General features: G+C 36.1%; 1 protein-coding gene across 1 annotated transcript in view; it reads left to right on the forward strand.

Moving 5' to 3' along the window:
• Positions 1 to 22,649, forward strand: part of FAF1 (Fas associated factor 1) — a 170,695-nt gene that overhangs the window by 22,413 nt on the left and 125,633 nt on the right. Inside the window, exons 3-6 of the mRNA XM_074906243.1 lie at positions 13,553 to 13,599; positions 16,574 to 16,782; positions 20,079 to 20,170; positions 20,525 to 20,613. Coding sequence (XP_074762344.1) covers positions 13,553 to 13,599; positions 16,574 to 16,782; positions 20,079 to 20,170; positions 20,525 to 20,613 — 437 coding nt within the window. The remainder of the gene's footprint in view (positions 1 to 13,552; positions 13,600 to 16,573; positions 16,783 to 20,078; positions 20,171 to 20,524; positions 20,614 to 22,649) is intronic.

Genomic DNA, 22,649 nt, shown 5'->3' on the forward strand with positions numbered 1-22,649 from the left:
ATATAAGTAACCCATTTTATTTATCTATTTATATTTACTTCTACGTAATGTTGTCTTTTGGAAAGGAAGAAGTAAAAAAACCCTAAAATATCCAAACCAAAAAACTGAACTGAGAAAAATAAGCTCAGGTTTTACAATTTTTCTTTTTTTCTTTCTGTTGGAGGTGCCAGTTTAGATGGGATTCCTAGGCAGGAAATGGGCCATTGGCTTTTGACAGTTATCAACGATCTGTTATTTGTATCTTTTATTGCTTTCTAACCCTTAACTTAGTGGGGTTTTTTTTTGTTTGTTTTGTTTTGTTTTGTTTTTTTTTTTTTTAATAATGTGTAGTAAATCTCAGTACAAGTTGGTAAAAACTAATACACTAACGATGTCTTTTGTCTTTTTTTTTCTAACTGGTTTGCCTTGCAAAAGCTTTGATGTGGTATCTCTTTGTATGTTTTTTTGATGGATTTGAATTAGACTGCCTCCAGAAACTAGGTGATTAATTTAAGTTTGGCACATGGCCATTTCTTTTCCTTAAATGTGGGCCAGCATTGTCATATGTTTAGCAGCTCTCTTGTTTCATTCTAAGTGGGCTGTATTTCAGTGGCTGGAGAATCAGGACTACACATTATGCTGATCATGTTCATCGCATTGGTCCCTTTTATCTTGTATTGTTGACCTGCTGTTTTCTTTACTTCAGAGTTGCAAACTGAATATGGCACGCGTTTGACAGCACTCAGTATGGGTCTAGTGAGATGTTCATGGTGTGCTCCTCTCATTAGGTCAAGATCTGAGGGATTTTCACTGTTAGGAACAGGGGCTTATCTGTGTGCTAATAACGTTCTTCCTGTGGTCAAATGAACGGTCACATCTGCCTGTTGGAACCAGAGGTTTGTATCCCAGGGTTTTTTTAAGGAGCTTTTAAAGTTTTGTTTTAGACAGATGTCCTCTTCTGGATCTTGGAGTTCTGTTGAACATGTTATTGTCAGCTCAGTTAGTTTATGCTCGCTGTTACTGCCCTGAGTTGCCTGGACAGCATTCCAAATCCTTCTGCCAGCAGAGCTAAGGAAGAAGGAAGCTTTGAGTTGGGTAATGACAAGTAGTACTGGTGGATGGGCATCCCGCTGGTGCAGGAGTCCTGTGGGCATGGTGCCTGTTCTCCAGGAAATACAGGAATTGCCGGTTTATTGTGTGTCCAACTGCAGCATTAATCTCTTCTAGTAGGACACAATTAAATTGTATGTGAGCTTTTCTTTTACAAAGGACCACAGAAATCGTTTTTGGGAAGTCTTTAATGTATTTTCTGTTAAATTAAGGATCCCTGCTTGCAAAAATGGTTTGATTTCTCATTCTTTATATTTCCAGCTTTTTGCAGCTCCCAAAGTGACATTTCTGTGTCTTTGAGTAAGCTCAGGTGCATGCTGTGTATTTTATGCAGCTGGGTGGTAGTGAGAAGGACTAGCTAATTCTTAAAAACCCCAGGATTATTAAATTAATTGTCTTTGTTTACTTTTGAATGCCTTCATCTCAGGTAAAACAGATGTTTCCTTTTTGTATATTTTCTACATTGAAGATGATATGAAATGGGAAGATCTATAGACAATTGTAAGCATGGTATGGCTTTCCACATAGCTGTATGAACATTCATCTATTTAAAAAAACCCCAAACCAAACCAAAAACACCACCACTAATACATGTGGAGGAAATGAATGTTTTTTTTACTTGCAGAATGCAGAATAGGTGTGCTGCTTTGTCACCTCAGTGTGCATCAAGGAGGGAAGATTACCTCTGCTAGCAGCAAGGTAGCCCAGTATTTACGGTCCTAGCAAATCCAAACTGCTTTCTTCTGAGACTTTTAATAATGGCAGTAGTTGATACCTCGGGTGAAGCAGGAAAGTATTCAATATATTGTCACTGTGACAGTCATTTCATGTGACTTCAATGAGAGCACAGATTGCAATTGATCCTGTTGTGTTTCTGCTTCAGTCTTGGTCTGTTGCCTGCAAGTGGTCTGTTAGACATCAGAAAGTGGTTAATTACAGTTTAAAATAAAATGGAGCCAAACCCAGTAAAAATGTCACATATGTGTTCTGACACATGCAAGCATGGAAACAGGCACATGCAAGCAAGAAAACAACCATACTGAAGGGAGAATAGAAGTAGCAAATGTCTAACTGGTGTGTTCTAAACTTTGATTGTTTTGAATAGAACTATTATTTTATTATCTACGTTGGTCGCTTGGATTTCTTTTTTCCAAAAAGCTTAGGTGGTCTTTGGATTTGTTTTCTTGTTTGTATGACCCTTTGCTCTTTCAAAAGAGATTGAGAAACACTGCTTGAATTATGTTAACGTTGCCATGTCTTGTGATTTTTTTAATGAGACAACCCATGAAAGCTGTAATCAATGCTGTAGCTGCTGATATCGTGTAAATATCCAAGAATCTCAAGTTTCACAGTGTTCCCCCTGTAAAGAGCAAGCCTGGCATGGGGGCAGTCTCTGGTTTGTATGTAGAGAAAGATTGGAAAACCGAAATGAATTTTTCCCCATCTGTAGTCTGCTATTCCAAAACTTTATTAGATTATCATGGATCTTGTGTGCGACTATTCAGGTACCAAAAAAAACTCTCAAAATGCACTTTACCTCAACAAATAATAGCTAAATTGTTTACTAGACCTGGAGGGGTGGTTGGTTTCTAAAGGTTATTTCTGTCTTTTTATTTTTTGGTCTTAATGCAGGTGAATATGTAAGAAATACAGACTCTTCTTTCTGAACCCCTGAGGAAATTACTGTGTCTCCTTATCAGGACAAAGCCTTGTCTGAGAAAGATTCTTTGGAAATTTGGTGAAAACAGTTTTGATTTCTTTAAATTGCTCCTCTGCTGAAACAGAAGTCTTCTTATTTCATAGAATTCTTGACAGCCTCCGAGCTTGGGAGGACTTGAGCTTTCATTGTGGAAAACTGGTGCTGTGCAGTGTCATTCCTGTCTCCTATTTTCAAGGCACTGCTACAGTATTAACATCATAAAATTATTTGTTTAGTTGGTGACTAAGTGTATTTAAGGCTCATTTTGGTCTACCATGTTTAAACGGATTGAGGCCAAGGGATGTGCAGTTTGCAACGTTATGGAAACCATGAATTAGGGTTAAATACATGAAATATTTTGTCCCTCAATTTGAAGGCAGCCCTTTGGGAGGATGAAAAAACTCTTAAAGAGCTAGGGATTTTTTTTTAATTCAAGGCAGTTAAGAGTCATAGCTTTAAACATGTGTTTTCTTTAGTGCTGTTTTATATATGCTTTGCAGTTTTGTTAATTCATCAGAAGGGACTAATTCTCACATTGCTGATTGAAGGAAGGTGTAATGAGGTATATATCTTTCCCCACAGGGTAAAACTGGTATAGCTTGAACAAAGGGTTTTCTAGATAAACGCCCTTTTGTTTCTGTTACACTGAAATAATTCTCCAGTATCTGTGAAGAAATCCTTATCTTCCGCTCCTTCACAATTTTAGCAAATCTAATGGTTATCTTGCAATATAGTAGATTGTTTTCTAGACACTAGGGGGATTATGTTGATCTAAAATAGTTTATTTTGTTTTAAAACTATTGATTTTAATTTTTCTAATAGAAAAAGCCTGCTTTATTCACCGGAGGATAACAAAGGGATTGTGATTATGTATTTTATATCCATGGTGCTGTGATGATGCGTATGAAATTTTAATGTCTGGCCAGAGAGTGGAGTAGACTTTTAGGTAAAACTTTGCTCAATGTCAACATTGTAAAGTGAAGTGAGTTGTGCCTCTCATTTCCAAGTAACGGGTGGAATTTAGTTACTTAAGATATAAGCTCATTTACTTAAGTTTTTCTTGCATAGTGAACAAACAAGCAGTGGGACTACTGAACATAGATTTTTGATTCATGGAAAAAGACTCCCTTTTCTTGTAATAAATAGTTTTGTGTTCCGAGAGTAATCGAAAAGCGGCACCCAAGATCACAGTAGTACCTGATAGTATTGCTGTAGCTATATGTATGGCTCACCCACCTGCCTTACCTTTTACAAATACTTATTTTCAGAGGCTGGTACCTCTGTAGTGGCAATTTCTGTGAAGATTGCTTAGCATTAATTTGTCCTGAGACATTCAAATTTAAGAGCAAATTTCTAGACTATATCAATAGTGAACTGGTTGGGAATGAGGTTACTGTAAGTAGTTTGTAGTAAATTACTCTGTGACTAGTTGAACTGAAAATTGCATACATCTTATAAACGTGTGTTTGACAACAGTTTGTTGTGGAGTCATGCTGGGAATGTATGAGTGGGAGAAAAATGAAGTAAATTATTTAATTTATGAACCAGCATCTGTGCCACATTCAGCTGTGACTATTTTGCAAGTGAGCCTTAATTGCGAAAGAATTTACCACAGAAGCTAGGAGTCATCTAGACCCGTCAGGCTTTATAAGCAGAGTATTTTAAAAATGGATTTACTTATATTGCTCTTGAATATCTTAATAGTTCTGTCCTCATTTTGTTTAAATAAACTCTCTTCAGCTGGTCCTGGAAGACCTGCATTGCTGCAGTGCCAGCAGTATAGTGTAGGCTGTGGATAGGTATAAGGAGAAATACTGCGGGACAAATTGTAAGTTACATAATTTGGCTCAGTGTTTTCTGGTTTCAAGCTTTTAAGGTAAATCTTGCATCATTATTCTTTTATTATGGATTAGTGATAAGGCAGTCCGACTGCGGTTGGGGTGATATAAGATGTTTTATGTTGTTACAGCTTTTCAGTGAAGGCGCCTTAGTCTGTAGGCAGTACTTCTAGGACATTTTGAATTATCTTGTGTCATGAGATTTCATCCCTGGTAGGTCCTTGCTAAGAGCTAGTATCTTATAACAAGTGATTTTTAAAAATTACTATTTTTATAAGACTGAACAAAAAGGGTGTTGTCATGGGATAGCCATCCCCAACCTGTGTCTGTTAGTGTTGCCATTCAAATTTACATAAAATAGTTAGGAGAGGAGTAGAAATGTGGGAGTTCAGTACATAGATATTTTTTCAGGCATAGCCTTTGTTTTATCAGACTCTCCTGCTGTCTATCTTAATATTTTAAAAAGTAACAAAATATGTTTTGATATCAAGCATAAGCATTTCTTTCTGTTAGAAGGTGAAGCAATATTGTAAAAAGTTGTGAAGATACATATATATGTGTCAAAGTAGCAGACTTTGGTCTGCATCATGGTCTACTCCTCTCCCTTTCTATATGAGTGAGTTTTGGGTGCATAATTCAGAGTAGGTTATTTTTCTTTATTCCTGCTGAAATAGAGTTTCAGCTCAGATACGTACTAATCCATAAGCTTCTTACAAATCTGTTCATGTTACTTATTTTCATTATGGTAAGAAAACGCATCCAGTTATGAATTTATGCTTTGTTTGGGAAATTATGCAGTGACAATATAAAATTTAAGAACTCTTCAAAATGTGGTTTTTTTTTCCCAGGATTATATAAGTATATCTAACTGTTGAAAGGCTTCCTAGTGCATTTCGGCATGTTGTAGGAACTATAGGAAAAAGTTTGCCGAAGCCACCAAAGAAGTAGGGAGAAATGGGAAACCACATCTAGAGTGCTAATTGTAAACTATTTCAACGCGTGCTCTCTTGCTGATGAAGTGAATCATCTGTATGAATATATTCATGTGGCATTTTTTGATGAAATGTTAATTTTTTGCTTTATTAGCAATTCTATTGTTTTGCAGCTTTTCATGAAATATATTTGTTGTAAAGAAGGCAAGCTGAAATAAAGCAGAATGCATAGAAGACATTTCATTGTAGTTCAATTACAGCTTTTGGTTAAATTTTAACCACGATGGGGACAAATGTTGGCATTCTGTAAAAACTTTGTGGGTGTAACTTCACGTCTAGCACTTGGAAGTACTTTGAGACTTGCAAAGCTGGGGAAACGCCAGCAAGTATAACACAAGCTACAGGAAAAAGCTGACTCATTTCTTTGCCTTTGAGAAGCCTGGCAAAGATAACAAAGGTAGAGGTTGCTTCTGTTACTACTGGGGCACAATTAGTAATTTTTAAATTTAAATATTATTGCATTAATTTAAAAATCCAAAGCAAATAATATTTTTTTTTTAATAACAAACTCATATCAGTCATTAGTTGTTAAAGTAGTGGTTTCAAAGTAGCTGTGTATGTAGGAAGGTGATAGTGTATCTTGTTTGTGGAAAGATTTTGATCTAAAATAATTGGTGTATCTGCAGAAGGTTTTATGGAATTTCTTGTTTAGAACAAGACATTGCAGACTTGCCTGTACCAGGCAAGATTTGATAGTTGCATAAAGCTGTACAGAAGCCACGTTCCTCTGCTTGGGAATCTCATAATACAATCTTGAAGTCTTGGGGCAGAAAGAAGTGATTGTATTACAGCTGATTTCAGTAAACCTTTATTAATCCAGCTTGAGTGCAGTATTTGACTAATACTTGCAGTGTGTTTCTGTCAGCATCAGTTACTAAAACTTCTTCTCTTTATTCCCAAATCTTCTACTTTTTTGTTGTTGTAAGCTGATCACAAGAAAAGTCTATGCATAGTCTGTTTTACTGTGATTTCAGGAAACTGGATAAAAAGTATCAGCAGGTCAGAACAAATGTTTTGACACCTCTACATCTGGCACTACCCATTATTATCAGTTCTGTTGAAAATACAAGTCCAAACTAGTATTTGCCAAAAAGAAAGTTGTTAGGGGAGCATTTTTCAAAACATTTACTGTTATTACTAAAATATATGCCTATAGCAGAACCTGGCAAGTTAGTTTCGTTCTAAGAAATACTGTGCTCAAGAGGAAATAATAAATCTTTGTGCTTCTCCTGTTTTGCTTTGCTGTTGTGCATAAAAATATGTTCCTTTGTCACTCAGATTTATAGTTTGGAAGCAATTTAAGATTCACTTTTGCTTTTTCTGTCCTTTCGTGCATGTTTTATCTCACTAATGCTTTCCTTTATCCTTTATCATTTGATTATTTGTTTTCTTCTTTGGATAACATTTGTTCAGTTTTGGGGTTTGTTTAAAGGAACCTTTAAAAAGTTCCTCAATGTACAAAGCATGTAGAATTTTATCATCCATTAATTTCGTTTGAATAGTAAATAAAATAATGGATTTTAAATCTTTAGGATAAGCAATTTATCACGTGAAAGCAACAAAATTAGAGTGAGAATATTGTATTTCAGGGGGAATATCACTTTTAGCCCAAACTAGGAATAGGATTAATTGCAGTGGATTTACAGTTGTAAACAGAGTAGTGTAAATGAGCCTTTTGATGCTGTGGAAATATATCATAAAATAGATAAGAAATAACTTTTCTAGTGTATTATAGATTGCTAAATGAGGGCCTTTTAGTGTATTTCATTACCCTTTTAGCTTTAAAAAACCCCGTGTTTATTTGTTTAAATTCAACAAGTCTTGAATGATCCTCAAGCGGGATGATAGCACAGAGGAATACTGGCTGATCTTTTCAAAGTATAACATCTATATATATATTTTTAAATTCTACAGAACTCAAACCCACAATATGTTTGTCTTGTATGTCATCTCTTCCCATATAGTGAGGTTTTGTATGTAGGTTTTGATGTTATAGTCACTTGTGTAATCAGACTGAGATGTAAATTAAGATTAAATGCTGAAAGGGTCAGCCAAATATTCAAATAGGTTTCTATTTGTTTTGTAGTGTGCAACAAAAAACCAACTGTTTTTCATTGTATTTTAAAATATAGTCCTAAAAGCTGCTAGCACCCCTTCTGCTAAGATGGTGACCTGTCCTGCTGATTAGAAGACAGTGTGTGATAAACTTTCTGAATTTGCAATTTGAGAGAAGTTGTTTTTATATCAAGAAGATAAATATATAGTAAGAAGAAAAGGTAAAATGAGCAGGAAAGACATAAAATGCAGAGCTTTGTTTTTTTAGCTTACCAGATATTTTAAACCAAAAGTAAAATCTATGAGTTTTAGCATTTGGGAAAGAATATAGATTTTTTTGAACATCACAGTAAATTAATCCTTGCATCAAAGAAAGCTCTTCCTGAGTTTTATAGAAATAATTAAATATGTGGATTATAATGCTATTACTTAAGCGGAATACAACAAAACCCCCTGTAATTGCTAGAGATATGAATGTGTCGGACCAACAAATTCAGGGCCTTGGAAGAAAGTGCCCCATGAGCAAGTTACTCAGTTGTATTTCCCCATGACTTGATATAGTTGATATAGTTTGATCGGACATCTCTGGGTTTTGGATTAAATCATCTGCTATGGCAGTTCCTGTTACCCTGTGTCTGTCTCATTCCTGTATTGTATGTGTTTAACGTAAACCTCAGTTTTTAGCTAAACAAACGTAAATCTCTGTGTGGCTTTATTCAGTAGACCAAAGATGGTCTTACTTGCTGAATTTGATGAAACCTAAACAAGTCTTTTAAAATTCTGTGAGAGCTGATCCATAGATAAACTTGTAGTGGTTGCGTTAAGCTGATACGGTTATTTATCTCAGTGAAACTCATGCAGCTTTCACATGTCCATGGTATTTACATCTCTCTAGCCTTCTCTTCTGAACGGGTTGTTCTTCCAGTATCATGCTGCTTGAACTTGCTTTCTTAAAGATGTGTTAATACCTGCTTGATACACTGCTTGAGAAAGTTGATCTTATGTCATGCTTCGTAAAAGCTCTTGCTCTTCATTGGGGTAGAGGTTTGAATGGGGAAAGTTTTAAAAGATCTATATCTAGGGTAGGGTCTGTATCTATCAGCCAAAACCATTGTGTGGTATGGAGATTGGAAAGGAGAGGGAACAAGAGGTGGCCATAGAGGAAGATCTCCCACCTCACCCATTGCAAAAGTCTTTAACTGCACTTTTTGCCTGGACTGACTCTTAACTCTTAAGATAATTCATCTAAACGTCACTTTTAAATTCTGGAAATTTAAAAACTACCTTCCATCTGTAGTTCGTGAAGAGGAAGGAATTCCCCTTCTCATTTGAATATACAATCAGTATACGGAGACCTCTGCTTTTAAGCAGTATGATTGGCAAATCCAGTCCGTCTTCAAACTTAGTGATAACCACTATTTTAAACTTGAGAGTTTAATGTTTGTGCTATCTAAAATACGACAGTTTGTTCAGATAGTCATAGGACCTCATTCCCCTTCCATGAGAGTCACTGTAAGATGTGCTTAATTGCTTTTAAATGGTTAGTACTGTAATTGTGTATTTTGAGAGAAGTCATCAACATTTTTGCTTCACCAGGTTATTAAGATATGGTGGTTCTTCGTTTTCTCTCTAATGATATTTTGTACTCATAAAAGAGAGTTAAATTGAGTCAGAACTAGCTAATCTATTTAAGTTAATATTCCCTTGTGAAAAAGCTTTAAATTTCACAGTCTGCTTCACAATCTTCTTTAGGCACTTAAATAATTTCAGTCTGTTTGTAGAATACCACAGAGTTTCTGGTTTGCCCAAACTACTAATGAATTTGGCAACCTTTCATTAACCCGATTGCTTCATTGTTTCCTATGTTTGCAGGAAACAAAGTTGGATTTAATATATACTGTAATTGGAAGCTTGCTGCTGAAACAAACACAAAAAAATTTTTACTTTGAACCTTTGTAATTGGCACTCATCAGTCCAGTATTATATCATATTATATCATATTCATTTAAATGAACAGGATTCTCAGTAATGTTTATCAATATATCCTTGTACTGTTGGATGATGGAGTTCTAGAGTGTTTGAGATTGGAAGTTATTTCTGGATGTCATTGTGGTCCAAAGCAGGTCCAGTCAAATCAGGTCATGCAGTACTTAATAAATTCTTAAATAAGCAGTTTCAGTTCCTGGATATAAGACTGATATCTCTAAGTAAAATGTATAAATTAAGAGTAACTGAATTTGGCTTATAATTTCCTAAAATAAATTGTGGGCCTGGTAGTTGTTTGAATGTTGTCATTGAAACAATAAGTATGTCCTCACTTCTATTCCTCTGTTCTGAGTTTGAACAGTGCTGTGGGAGAGTTTTCATATGGATGGCACTGAGACACACCTCAGATTCCTGGCTTTGGGAAAAATCTTATGAAACCCCTATAATTTTCCATTTAAGGTGACCTCCATTCTTTAAATAGTGATAGCATTAGAATAGGCAAATACCTGTCAAAACTGTGGTACCCAGTATCCAGCAGTGACAGTTGTGGGTGTACAGCGTATATGCACGTGTGACACTGTGTGATGACAGCATAAGCATGGAGTGTTACTTCCCTGGTTATTGGAAGCTGAAGAATTTTTCTGAGCCAGACATGGTATCTTTATATTTAAGAACCCATGAATACATTTAATGCACCTGCTACTAAAATTGTTTCAAGGGTAACACATCTTTTTAATTACCTTGTATTAGTCATGCAGGCTATTTTTGATTATCAAATGATCCCTGTTTGGAAATTTAAAAAAAATTTCCTATCTTTGAATGTTTGCTTAGCACTAGAGACCTGATCCTCTCTTAAAGGGAGCTGATATTGGGGAAGAACAGCCTGGAACAGATCTTGCCTTAATAACTTGTTCTTTTTTAGATTTTTTTTTTTTATAGTCACAACCTTCCTCCTGTGAAATTCTAAAGCAGATGGCTGTTCCTTTTCATATTTTCTTTGCAGGGTCTACTTATAGATGTCTTGTAAGAACATGGATATTTAATATTTATGCAATATCTACATGTGCACTGCTACCATTTGCTGTCTACATAATTTTAGTCTTCCATCTTGCTTAACAAATAGTGTCCAGACTCTTTATTTTTACAGTGTGGTTAATAGAGGTCTTTCCATCAAAAAAGTACATAATGCTGCTGCTGTTTTTTTCTTACTGCTGTGCCCCTTAAATGTCATCAAGTTTACAAAACTGGTTATGTGAACAAGCGAGTTATTCAGTTTTAAAGAAAATAGCTTGGAGCCTTTATCGAATTTAACCCTTCTAACTAGGCTTAGAAAAAGTTTGAGCTGATTTAATCCTCTGAGGCTGAGACATGAGCTTTGACAGAAGCGTGGAAGTGCCGTGCTGCGCTATATTTCTTCATAGCTGAAGCAGCTTCTTTTTCTCTGAGTAAAGAGAATTCTGTTGTGCTACCAGATCATTATTAGTGTAGTTCCTGTGGTACAAAACCCTGTATTTGCTCTCTGTATCCTGCAGATGCAAAATAAAGGATTTTTTTGTCTTTCAACCAACTTTACCTGCCGATTGACAGAAATGAATAGTATGTTGCTGAAGAGTACAGAGGGGAAGCCAATCCAGAAAAACCCAAACAAACCAAAACCTCCCACTTTTTCCTGGAGGTTTATTAGATGAACATGATCAAGAGCTATGTATGACTGCAGAAACCACAATAATGATAAATGAGACATGTTGTTAAAAAGAAACCACTGATCATTGCCATGCACAGTGGATAAACTGATTTAAAAACTGATCTGGTAAGGACGTTTTGTTTTCACCGTAATTAGATACAGCCTCATGGGTAGTTGCTGTAGCTTATAGATACCTGTGACCCTCTTCCTTGTCTGCTTTTTTGCTATTATTTATGGAATATTTGTTTCTAAATACATGATAAATCATATTGCAATATCATAGTTACTTAGCTGAGTTCAGCAGTAATGCTTTTTGACTATGTAGCCTTAATTATTAATGAAAATTGTAAAAAGTCATGTTTATATATTCAGAGAAAAAGAAACCAAAGCATTTAAATCTTGGTTTAATCTATTTTTGTGTTTATTAAGCACTTAAGCTGCATTTAAAAAAAACCCAACAGTTTGTATAAATGATGTTGATAGATGCTGACTGTCCATAGTTCACCTGCAGTATATGACTTTGTCCTCCTGGAGTACCAGGGGATCTATGAGCTTCTAAATGTCAGTGTTTACCTCTTCATCAGGGACCAGACATTCATTCACACTCAGTTACCAGGTATTCTGGCCAACAGGTCAGGAATATCTGACATATGAGAATGGATATTAAAAATTGTGATAGTAGAAATGCATGAATCACTGGTACAGCAGAAAAAGGAGAATAGTGGGATGCTACAAACTCTCTTTAACCTCACTGTTAAGTCTAATAAATATGGACTTGTGAACACAATAGTGATTATAAAGATCATCAAAGAGCAGAAATAGAATTTGTCTCCTCTCTAGATTTGTTTGAACTCTTCTTTCTCATTCCTTGTCAAATTCCCTCCCAGGCTATTCCACTTTATTTGCCCACTGCTGGGCTAGGATTAGAAGTCTGAAGTTAGGTAGGGTTCTGTTGTCTTTAGTCCCATATCTTCTAACGATAATCACAACAAAGTTTAATCAGCTGAGGAGTAAAATGTGTAAGTCATCTTCACCAGCTCACAAGGTATCGCTTTCACTGCCCCTCAAATTTGAAAAATCCTAGCAATGAGACAACTTTAAATCACTTTTTTGGTGGTATAAAGCAGTATGAAATAAGTTGTCTTCTAAGTACTGTTGAAGAGAGTGTTATTTGCTTTCCAAGTTTTTCCCTCATCCTGACATATATAATTTCAGAGTTTATATAAACTTTTATGGCATCAGATGTGCTGGAAATGCATTACAACTTTTTGCAATGTAGAATGGAGCAATGCAGCTGATAACAATTGTGTCAGAAATGAGGTTTTGAACTTGCAACTGGGGTATGTTGTGCATATTTTTAAAATAGTGCATTTTAATATGAGATAGAATTCATTAGGATATTTTTATAGTAATAACTCTAATTTCATGTAAGACCAAATCTGAATGCAGCATGCCAGGTTTGTACTTATACACCTATAAGTAATATTTTGTTTGTTCTGATGATCTGAACAGCATGGAATGATACTTAACCGGATAAATCTTACTTAAGAAATACTTCCTTTTCTACCTGGGGTAGTCATTTCTGCGATTCCCTGGCACGTGAGGACTCTTAAGAGGCTAGATGATATTTGTATGTGTGTGAGGTCAAAGCAGGTTGTCTGGAAGGCGTAGGTGTGGTGGAGGCACGTGTGCTGTTGGGTAGCTGTTTGCGCCAACTTCATCAATTTGTGGACACATCAGGCTTGCAACGTGCAATGTATGTGCAGCTGTGCAGGTTTATAGCTTTGTGCTGTACTTCTGGGAAACATTAGATCTTCTGTGTATGTGCTGTCTGGCTGCCTTGTCTGTGCACAGTTAGCTCGATGTATTTGAAAGCGATTATGTTCACTGTATGTACGTGCATACAAAGTGTTAGATTTTACAGAGCATGGGCCATGCAGTTTATTCCCGTGCATTCCACCTGGGAAATCCATTGCATGTGTCTGGGAGTCTGAGCTTCAATTCATGTTGGTTTTCACTTAGACATGGTTTCTATTTTATGCAGGTACTTTTTAATGACAATACTGTTTACCAAGACTGTTCACTGAATGGAGAACATTTTATGGCAAATTTTAAAGCAAACTAATCACTCTTTAAAACATATCACAGAAGTTCCGGTTTATTTTTGTTGCTCTGTATGCTTGACTCAAAATTTATTTTCTCTTTTCAGGCAGCTATTAATGGGGTAATACCACAAGAAAACGGCATTCTACAAAGGTAAGCACAGAAGACTGGAGTAGTACACAGAGAGAATGATGCTGGGTAACAGTTACTTTTGTTGTTGTTGTCCTTGAATCCAAAAATGATGATGTAATTCTCCTTTTAAAGCAGTTTTTGAAGCCACAAATTCTATTCCTGATTTAACATTTTGATTTTTCCCATACGGATGGAAGACCAGCATGAACACCTGTTCAAATTAGTTGATTTTTATTTTTAATTCATTGGTTGTTGGATCATTCTGTGCAGGGTTGTCTCTTTACTAAGTCTGGATTTTGGTATGTTTTCTTAAACGTCATGACTTGGGTGTTGGTTTCTGTTTGTTTTGTTTTTTCAAATATCTAAAAATTTGGAAGGCAAACCCACAGATGTTCCTGGCTAAGGTTTGGTGTTTTTTTTTTTTTTCCTTATACGTTTTAAAGGTATTGATGTTCCATGCTTCCCTGTCCCTGGATAAAATGTTTGTATTTTTGTAGGTTTGGTTGTTTTTTGTTTTAAAAAAAGAAATTGAATTACAGGCAGCAGATACTGTAGTAGATAAAGTAAGGTTGTTCCCTTCAAAAAATAGCTTTACTGATTTTCTTTCAGCTTCTGAAGTAAATTTTGGCTTGTATATTGATGCCTGGATGTCTTGAAGTCACTGAAGCGTGAGCTCTTAAGTGCTGATGAGGCAATTGAAAACAGCAGAACAGGAATTGAGCTACTTGAGAAAGTAAAATAGTGTTTAAAAATTTGTTTAGAAAAATACTCAATGTACTATTTTAAGAATTTCATATTAAAGATGAAGAAAGACATGTAATATGGATAAAGTGGTGTTTTGGCATCTCTGTCAATGCTTACTAAAACTATCATTAAATAGAGTCAGTTTTTGATTCAGGACCAGTAAGCTCAGTAAGGCTACTAGATGCTTATTTACTGTAAGGCCTACCTAAGATCAAAATTAAGATCAAGTCTCGGTTGTGTGGAACACTCTTTTCACCTATGGTAGTAAGTCCTGACTTCAGAATTCAAGATTCAAAACACCAGAATCTTTGGAATCATTTGATCAGGTGGAAGGAGCTGGGAAGTAGTTATGCCTGACTTGGATAACAAGCTAGTCTGGTGTCCACTTAAAGCTTTCTTCCACACTGGCTTATTCATTTTTGTAAATGATTGGACAGTCAATTCCCCCCCCCCCCCCCCCCCCAGTGGAAGTGGTTTAAAAGGAAGCTCAGAAGCCTAGTTTCCAGTGGTTTTCAGATAAGGCTTATTTTACTGATGTGAGGCTTTTTATGTTAGAGGTTGCCAGTCAGATATATAGGATGCTTTTTGTGGTGGAATCAAATAGAATTAATACAACTAGACTTGAAGTAAGTTAATTTATTGAAGGGAAAAAAAATATTTTGTTTTACAATTCAGTTGTGTCGTTCAAAAAAATAAATGAATAAAAAAATCCAGTCCTGAAAAATCAGGATATTCATTGTTTCTTGGGTCTATTAACAAAATGATTCTAGTATTTAATTCATAGTTGCTCATCAGATCGAAGACAATAATGTATCACTTGTAATTTATAATTTTTTAAATCTTGAAAATAAGGATGTTTCCTGCACTCTTTAGACCTCTGAAGTGGGTCTTTGACCTTTGAGCATGCATCTTTTAGTGCAGGTTTTTGTAGCTGGGAATTCATCCTTCTGAGCCTACTCATGTGAGAAGTGAAGGAGCCCTGTGTTTTAAGCATAGTATGTTTTTCTTTTTCATGTGTGGGACAATGATGGGATTTGCAATAGTTGTGTATAATTTCTGCACTTCTGTGACATGCATACCATCCATGGTTTTTTATGTTCAGGCCTCTTCTAGATGACAGATTTGACTTGCTATGAGAAGCATTCCCATTGAGAGAACTTGTGGTATCTTCAAGAACGGTGGAATACCCTTTTCAAATAAATTCTGTTTAAGAATAGAAATGAGACAACTTAAATCTACACATTTCCTAAATCCTTCTTTGCTCAGTTTCCATTTTTCAGTGCATACATTTTATTAGCTTGCATCCTCCATCGTGATACCCTGTGACTGCCCAGGACAGATAATCTTCCTGATAAGAACAGCTACAAGGCAAAGCTCTAGGCTTACCCTATGAAGTTTCTTGCCTTCCAAATTTAATTTCTGTATGTCCTAGGGGTTGGGTTTTTTTGGCCTGGAGTAATATTCCTTATTTTGTTACCTTTGATTCTTGTCCCGGTTACATGCTTCTTGTGGAAGGCTTACTGAGGAAGATGGAATGCTTCTGGGTAGTGAGGGTTTCCCAATTTATTATGACCTGTAATGCTGTGTGTATCCTTGAGCCAGGTATGGAGACATCCTTTTGAATGTCCAGGAGGCTCGAAGGATTTTGAACTATAAGGCAAGCTAGAATTCAGCACTGCATTACTGTTGTACTTCTACATTCTTTTGAAATATATACATCATTATCTTAATTTATTTACCTTAGGTACGTAACTATTTTCATATCAGACTTGTTTTTCACCATTTTGGCATTGGAAAATACCAATCCATGTGTGGTATTTTAAGCTTTATTTCTGATTCTCATTTCTATTTGATACTAGCCCAATGATGTAGAAAGCTGGTTGTTGCCATGGTGCCAATTTTTATATGGTCACAGCATTTCTGAAACAGGAAATAATCCTTCTTATCAAGATAATTCTGATATTAATTGCATAGTGAACTTTAGACTGAAATAATGGCTTAAATGCTTGTCATCTAAGCTGTTCTTCTATAGCACTTCTTAGTCACTGATATGTTGATATTGCTGTTATAAAAATTACTTTCTAATAATAATAAAACAGTATTTTCAGATATGATAGTGTAGTTTATTCAAGAGGGGTGTACCGTGGACCATGATAAGTGAATAATAATGCTAATTTTGCTTTGCTAACTTTTATTTAAACATATCAAGCTGTTCTGTTTAAACCTTCTTTTTTATCTGCATGTCTTTTAGTGAGTACGGTGGAGACACTTTACATGGACCAGCGTATGGCCCCACAAGTCATTCTACAGCAGCTTCTTCAACTCCTTCCTCATCCTCAGCATTTCGCCATGTAGTGCCATCTAGACAAATAGTGGAAAGACAACCTCGAATGCTTGACTTCAGGGTTGAGTACAGAGACAGAAATGTGGATGTAGTACTTGAAGACAGCTCTACAGTTGGTAAGGATTTGTAAAAATGAAATTAAAACTGTTGCGGTAAAATTGCTAAAATAAAAACAAACAAAAAAGACCCCACCCCAAAGATCTAATTCCTAAAAAAACCCCCTGAACAAACCAAAATAAAATCCCTCAAAAACGAAAAAAAAAAAAAATCCCCCTGAAAATGCAGCCTCCACTACTAACCATTTTCAAATCTCTTTGCAGCTTTAAAAAAGCAAAATTTCACTAATCCATTGTAAAGGTTAGTGATCTATCAAATATTTATTTTGAAATCTAGTTTTCTTATGAACTTGTTTCAGAAACAAAATGAAGATTACTGATTAAGTTGAGGCATGACAATGTAATTTGGGGTAGGATTAGTGTAGATGCAATCTACTAATAAGTGGATGATCTTGGCATTTCCTCTTCAAATCTGTATGGCATCTCTTTCTGTGCAGGATTAGTGACAAGATTAGAGGAATTTTTTCCAGTGTGAAAAGCATCACTGCATTCTTTCTTCAATTTTTATTTGACTCTTCTGTGCAAATTAAGATTTCTTTCATTAGTTTTATTGTCTTTACCTAAACCTGATGCATTTTGTAACAGTATGTTAGAAATATGCTATTGTTAGTTTTACAGAGTATGTTATTTTTTCACATTCCCCAAACTGTGAGTTAATTTACTTTTGCTAAGGAAGAAGAGTATTTTTTAATTTTTCATTTTTAGTGAAGATCCTATACAGATCAAAATAAGGAATACATCAAGAAATAGTTGATCAATACATATTTCAATGCTGCACCCTTATGTCTGTGCTGAAATTTCGAAATGGAAACTTTGGATCCTGATTTGTCTTTTTAGGATTCGATTTGGTATTGGCTGATGCCACCTAGTGGTGATTAGTTGGAATTCTCGAGTAGCGTTGCATGTCTTCTGCACTGAGTTGCATCCATGCAAAGCAGATATAAAAATCTGATCAAATCAGAATTTTGCAGCCGTAGTACTTTATTTTTTTTATTTTTTTATTAACTTCTTTCAGGTATAAATGGCAGAAGGGCTGTAGGGCAGAAGGCAGGCAGTGTAGAACTTTTGACTGTATCTTGGCATTGTGAAGATTGAGGACAGCCTTGTGTTTAAAGTCCCAAGAGAAGTGAGCAGACAAACAGGAGAATTTCAACGGATGGACTTCATTCCTGAAGATTTTTGGCTATTTCAGGGGTCTGCTTGGCAGGATCCCATGAGAGACTGTCCTGGAGGACAAAGGGGCCCAAGATAGTGGTTGATTTTCAAGGACAACCTCTTCATAGCACAAGAGCAGTTCCTTCCAATGTTCAGAAAGAGGAGCAAGCATGGCAGAAGGCCAGAACATAAGAAAATTTCTGACTAAGCTAAATGCAAAAAGAAAGGACACAAAAGGTGGAAGGGAATGATGGGCTACCCAGGAGTAATACAGAAATGTTACAAGAGTATGCAGGTTTGGAGTTGGGAAGACAAAAGCTCAGGTGGAGCTGAAACCACTGATGTACTGTAAGTATATCAGCATGAAAAGAAAGGTTCAATGGTGATTGCTGAACTTGGTCCTTGGGAAGGTTCTTGAGAAAATCTCTCTGGAAGCCCTTTTTGAGCACAGGAAAGAAAATAAGGTGATTTGGAACAACCAGCACAGATTTGCTAAGGGCAAATTGTGCCTAATCAGCATTACTTGCCTTTTATGATTTGATGACTGGCTCTGGACAAGGGGAAAATGATGGATGTCTCTGACTTCAGTAAAGCCTTTGACATGCTCTGCTGTAGTCATATTGTTAAGATAAGGACCGGATAAGTGGGCTGCTAAGGTAATAGATAATTGCCTGGACTGCTGGGCTCAACGTCTGACTGGTAAACAGCTATTAGTTTAGGGATGTCCCTTGGGTTGATCCCGGAGCTAGTGTTGCTTAATGTCTTTATTAAAAACCTGGTTGTTAAGGTGAGCGTTCTTGACAAATTTACAAAGGTTACCAGATCAGAGAAAGTGGCTGATACTCTGGAGGGCAAGGCTGCTCTTCGGAGGGCCCTGGACAGCTTGGAGAAATGGGCTGATGGGAGCCTAATGAAGTTCAAAGAAAGCAAAGTTGAAGTCCTGAATCTGGGATAGGATAACTCCGTGTTATCCCATCTGATAACTGGCTGAGGGCTGACAAGCTAGAAAGCAACTTTATTAAAAAAGGGGTCTAGGAGTGCATCAGCAGCACACCCTGCAGTGAAGGAGGACAGCCATGTCCTAGGATGTGTTAGCAAGAGTGTAGCCAGTGGGTCCAGGGAAATAATTACTCCTTTCTATTTAGTGCTTGGAAACTGCATCTGGAGCACTGTGTCCAATTTTGAAGTCCTCAATACAAGAAAGGTGTTGACATTCTGCAGGGAGTCCAGCAGAGGCCAGCAAGATAGGGGACTGGAGCACATGGCAACATAGGAGGAGAGGCACAGAGAACTGGGTTTGTTCAGCCTGGGGAAGAAAAGGGGAGAGGTGGAGACCTTCCCTCTATCTACAACCACCTGCTGGGAGGACACAGAAAAGATGGAGCCACACTTTTCTTGGAAGTGCAGGATAATAAGATGAAAGGCAATGGACACGATTTGCAACATCAAAAATTCCCATTACTTATAAGGATTTATTTTTTTTTTTTTCCCCCCAGTCGTGAGAGTGGTGAAGTGCTGGAACAGGTTGGCCAGAGAAGTTGTTAAACTTCCATCATTAGAGGGGTTCAAGAGTCAGCTGGACAAATCCTTAATTAAACTGATTTAATTAGACCTTTGAGCTGGTCTTTGGGCTAGATGAGCTCCTGAGGTACCTTCCAGCCTGAATTATTTTATGTCTGTAATAACTACAAAGAAAGCATTGAAGTGTGCAAAACATTGAAAAAGCTATCAGAACACTTAAATTGTATGAACACTCCAGTTCTTTAGGTCAGGACTGTTGATAATGAAATTGGGTATCAAAAATATGCCCCTTCTTTATTGCTGGCAAAGTCTGTTGCTCCAGACACATCTGCAAATGTGTGTGTCTAGCATACGCGGTGTAAAACTATTCAAATATGTGTTCAAATGGTCAGATCTTCATGTGATTCTCCAATCATTCATGCTTTATGTGATTTTATTTTTTTAGCTTCATTTGTCCTTTACTGTTTGAAATGTGTGTTACAAGGGTAACTGGACTGAAAATGTAAATTTTCATAGTAAATTTTTCCTTGCTCTTTTTTTTTTTAACTGTAACTCAGTACTGTTTGAAATAAAGCAGCAAGTGTCTATATTTTATATCTTTTCTTTTGTTTTCTCTTTAGGAGATATCAAACATATTCTAGAAAATGAACTTCAGATTCCTGCATCTAAAATGCTGTTAAAAGGGTGGAAGACTGGAGACGTAGATGATAGTGTAAGTTTTTGACTGTGTTTTCAGTTAATTGAATTTGGAGTTTCAAACTGTGCATCTGTGGGTGGGGATTACAGTGCAAGAATTGTGAGTTTCAAACAGTGTTAGATATCTAGAGTGGCATACGTGGAACCCTTAAACTAAAACATTGCAAAAAAATCAGGACAAATCAGTTTGTGGTGTTTTTATATATAACATGGCCCACCTACGAAAAGGATGTTAGGAAGTTAACAGTAAGTGTATCTTGAAACGAAATATTTGATGGTATTGTAAATAGGTATCAATAATTAAAAGAAATAGAATAATATGTCAAAATTGGTGAACGTTTTATATTTATAATGATTTTTCTCCCCTCAGACTGTCTTAAAAACTCTACACTTGCCAAAAAATAATAGTCTTTATGTTCTAACACCTGACCTGCCTCCTCCTTCTTCAAGTCATTCTGGGTAAGTCTTCTGGCCATAAATTCTCCTTATATGATTTGGTTTTGTATGATTTCTATGAAGCCACATGTATCCTTGTAGGAATCTGCAATCAGTAAATACAAAGAATTTTCACTGCTCTAGTAAGTGTTGGGATGACGACTTCAGCACCTCATTGTTGAAAAGAAGGTTGTTAAGGTTTGTTTCTTTTTTTTTTTTTTTTAAAACCTTGGTGTGGTACATGAACCACTTATGTACATGCAGAATTTTATACCTCCCAGATGTGATAACTTAAACAAAAATCTAGTCCCTGTGGAAATGAGAGCTTGCCTTTCAGAAGTTACTGCACTATGTTGGTTCATTTAACATAAAGTTGTATAAATCATTGCCAGCAGATTGGAATTTTCTTTCTGAAATCTTTATTACATTATCTTCTTGGATTTTTAAATTGTATGTAGACTGGCTTTTAGAAATTGATAGATAATCAATTTCTTCTAACCGAGCAGGATATCTTTTATTACTGATTTGAATACTCACAGTTAATGGTGAGTGTTCATGTGTCAGTGATTATTGCTAAGGTTTGAAAATTAAATGTTATTTTGTATAAGATAGAATCTTTACTCCTATAAAGTAATTTGCAATTGCTTAGATTATTTTGGCTTCTTTTCTTTCCTGCCCTTCTCTTTGTCAGAGGCAGACCTGTATGTGCTTTTTACCAGGAAAATATGAATTTTATTTGGTATCCGCTAGAGGGTGCCCAGGAATTGAGCCTGGAAGAGCAATGCTGCTCCCGCCCGGAGCAAGCAGGGAGGCTGCATTTGGAATTGGTCAGACTGCATGATCGGTAGAGTGCCTTCAAGTTGTCTGGAGAAGTAGTCCTTCTGCCCTTGTAGTCGATGGGAGAGTATTCTACAAATGCAGTGAAGGAAATTTTGATGATCAATAGAAATAAGTAACTGGTTTCCTAATGACTAAAAGTACTTCATGTATTACTAAAAGGTATTTGTGCACATAACTGTATAGTCTGTGGAGGAAATAAGAATGCTGATATGAATTATAAAACCCAATATTCATAAAGAAACATAAAGAGAGGGAAGAGTGGCACTGGAAAAGAGGGAGCAGAGTGGTGGTGAGTTTTATGTGCCCTGTATGTGCAAACAGTTAATGTGCTGTACTTGTGTGTGAGGACAATAAGCCATTGTACTTAAACAGCTAATTGAAGGACAGGGAAAACACTGTGGAAAACCACTGTAGATACTAATTGTTTGCGTTTTTTTAAAAAAATGCATTTCCAACTTCAAAATTTTTTACCCAGGTACCCCTGTATATTGTAATTTGAATGTTTTTGATTCTGGAAAGAAAACTGGGGTCTGAAGAATGTTGTTTATTGCAACTGCAATAAACTATATAATAACAAACTATTTAAAAACAGTTCTTAGGCTTTTTTATTGGATGAATAGTTTAAAAGAACTTTGCTTGCTAGTAAAATCAAAGTGGTTGTTACCTTTACAGTTTATACTTGTTTCATAGTGGAGATTAGTTCTGGATATTTTTAAGATAAAGTTGGCAGCTTTGGGATAGCAAACGATGATTAATTAGTGGCTATTTAAACAAGGATAATTTGAAGGCTAGATCATCTCCCTGAAGTCATAAATTCTAGATGAAAGGGGAGGTTTGCCTCCAATTAAAGCATCAATGCAGATCAAAACACATCTAATTGAAGCAATGTACCAAACCCAGTTACACTGTTTACTGCCTACTGTTAGGTCAGTTATTATTCAGATTAGTTTGTTACCCACAATTTTTAAAAGCATCATGCTCACATATATTATTAATGGATGTTAAGGAACTTTGCCTCTTACTTTGTGAGTTCATTTGTTGTTTTCTTCAAATGCCTTCTATTTTGAACTAGAGATAAATAGTCGTGATTTGAATATCTCCAGAAAGTGATATTTGAAAAGCCTGAGATTTCAGTACATGATATTTTGTGTATATGCCCTTCTTAAAAGGAGCAATCTGGTCACAGCTCTATAAACTCCAATTTGTGCCTGTTCTTGACA

This window comes from Athene noctua, chromosome 5, assembly GCF_965140245.1.
Source record: "Athene noctua chromosome 5, bAthNoc1.hap1.1, whole genome shotgun sequence".
Lineage (NCBI taxonomy): Eukaryota > Metazoa > Chordata > Aves > Strigiformes > Strigidae > Athene > Athene noctua.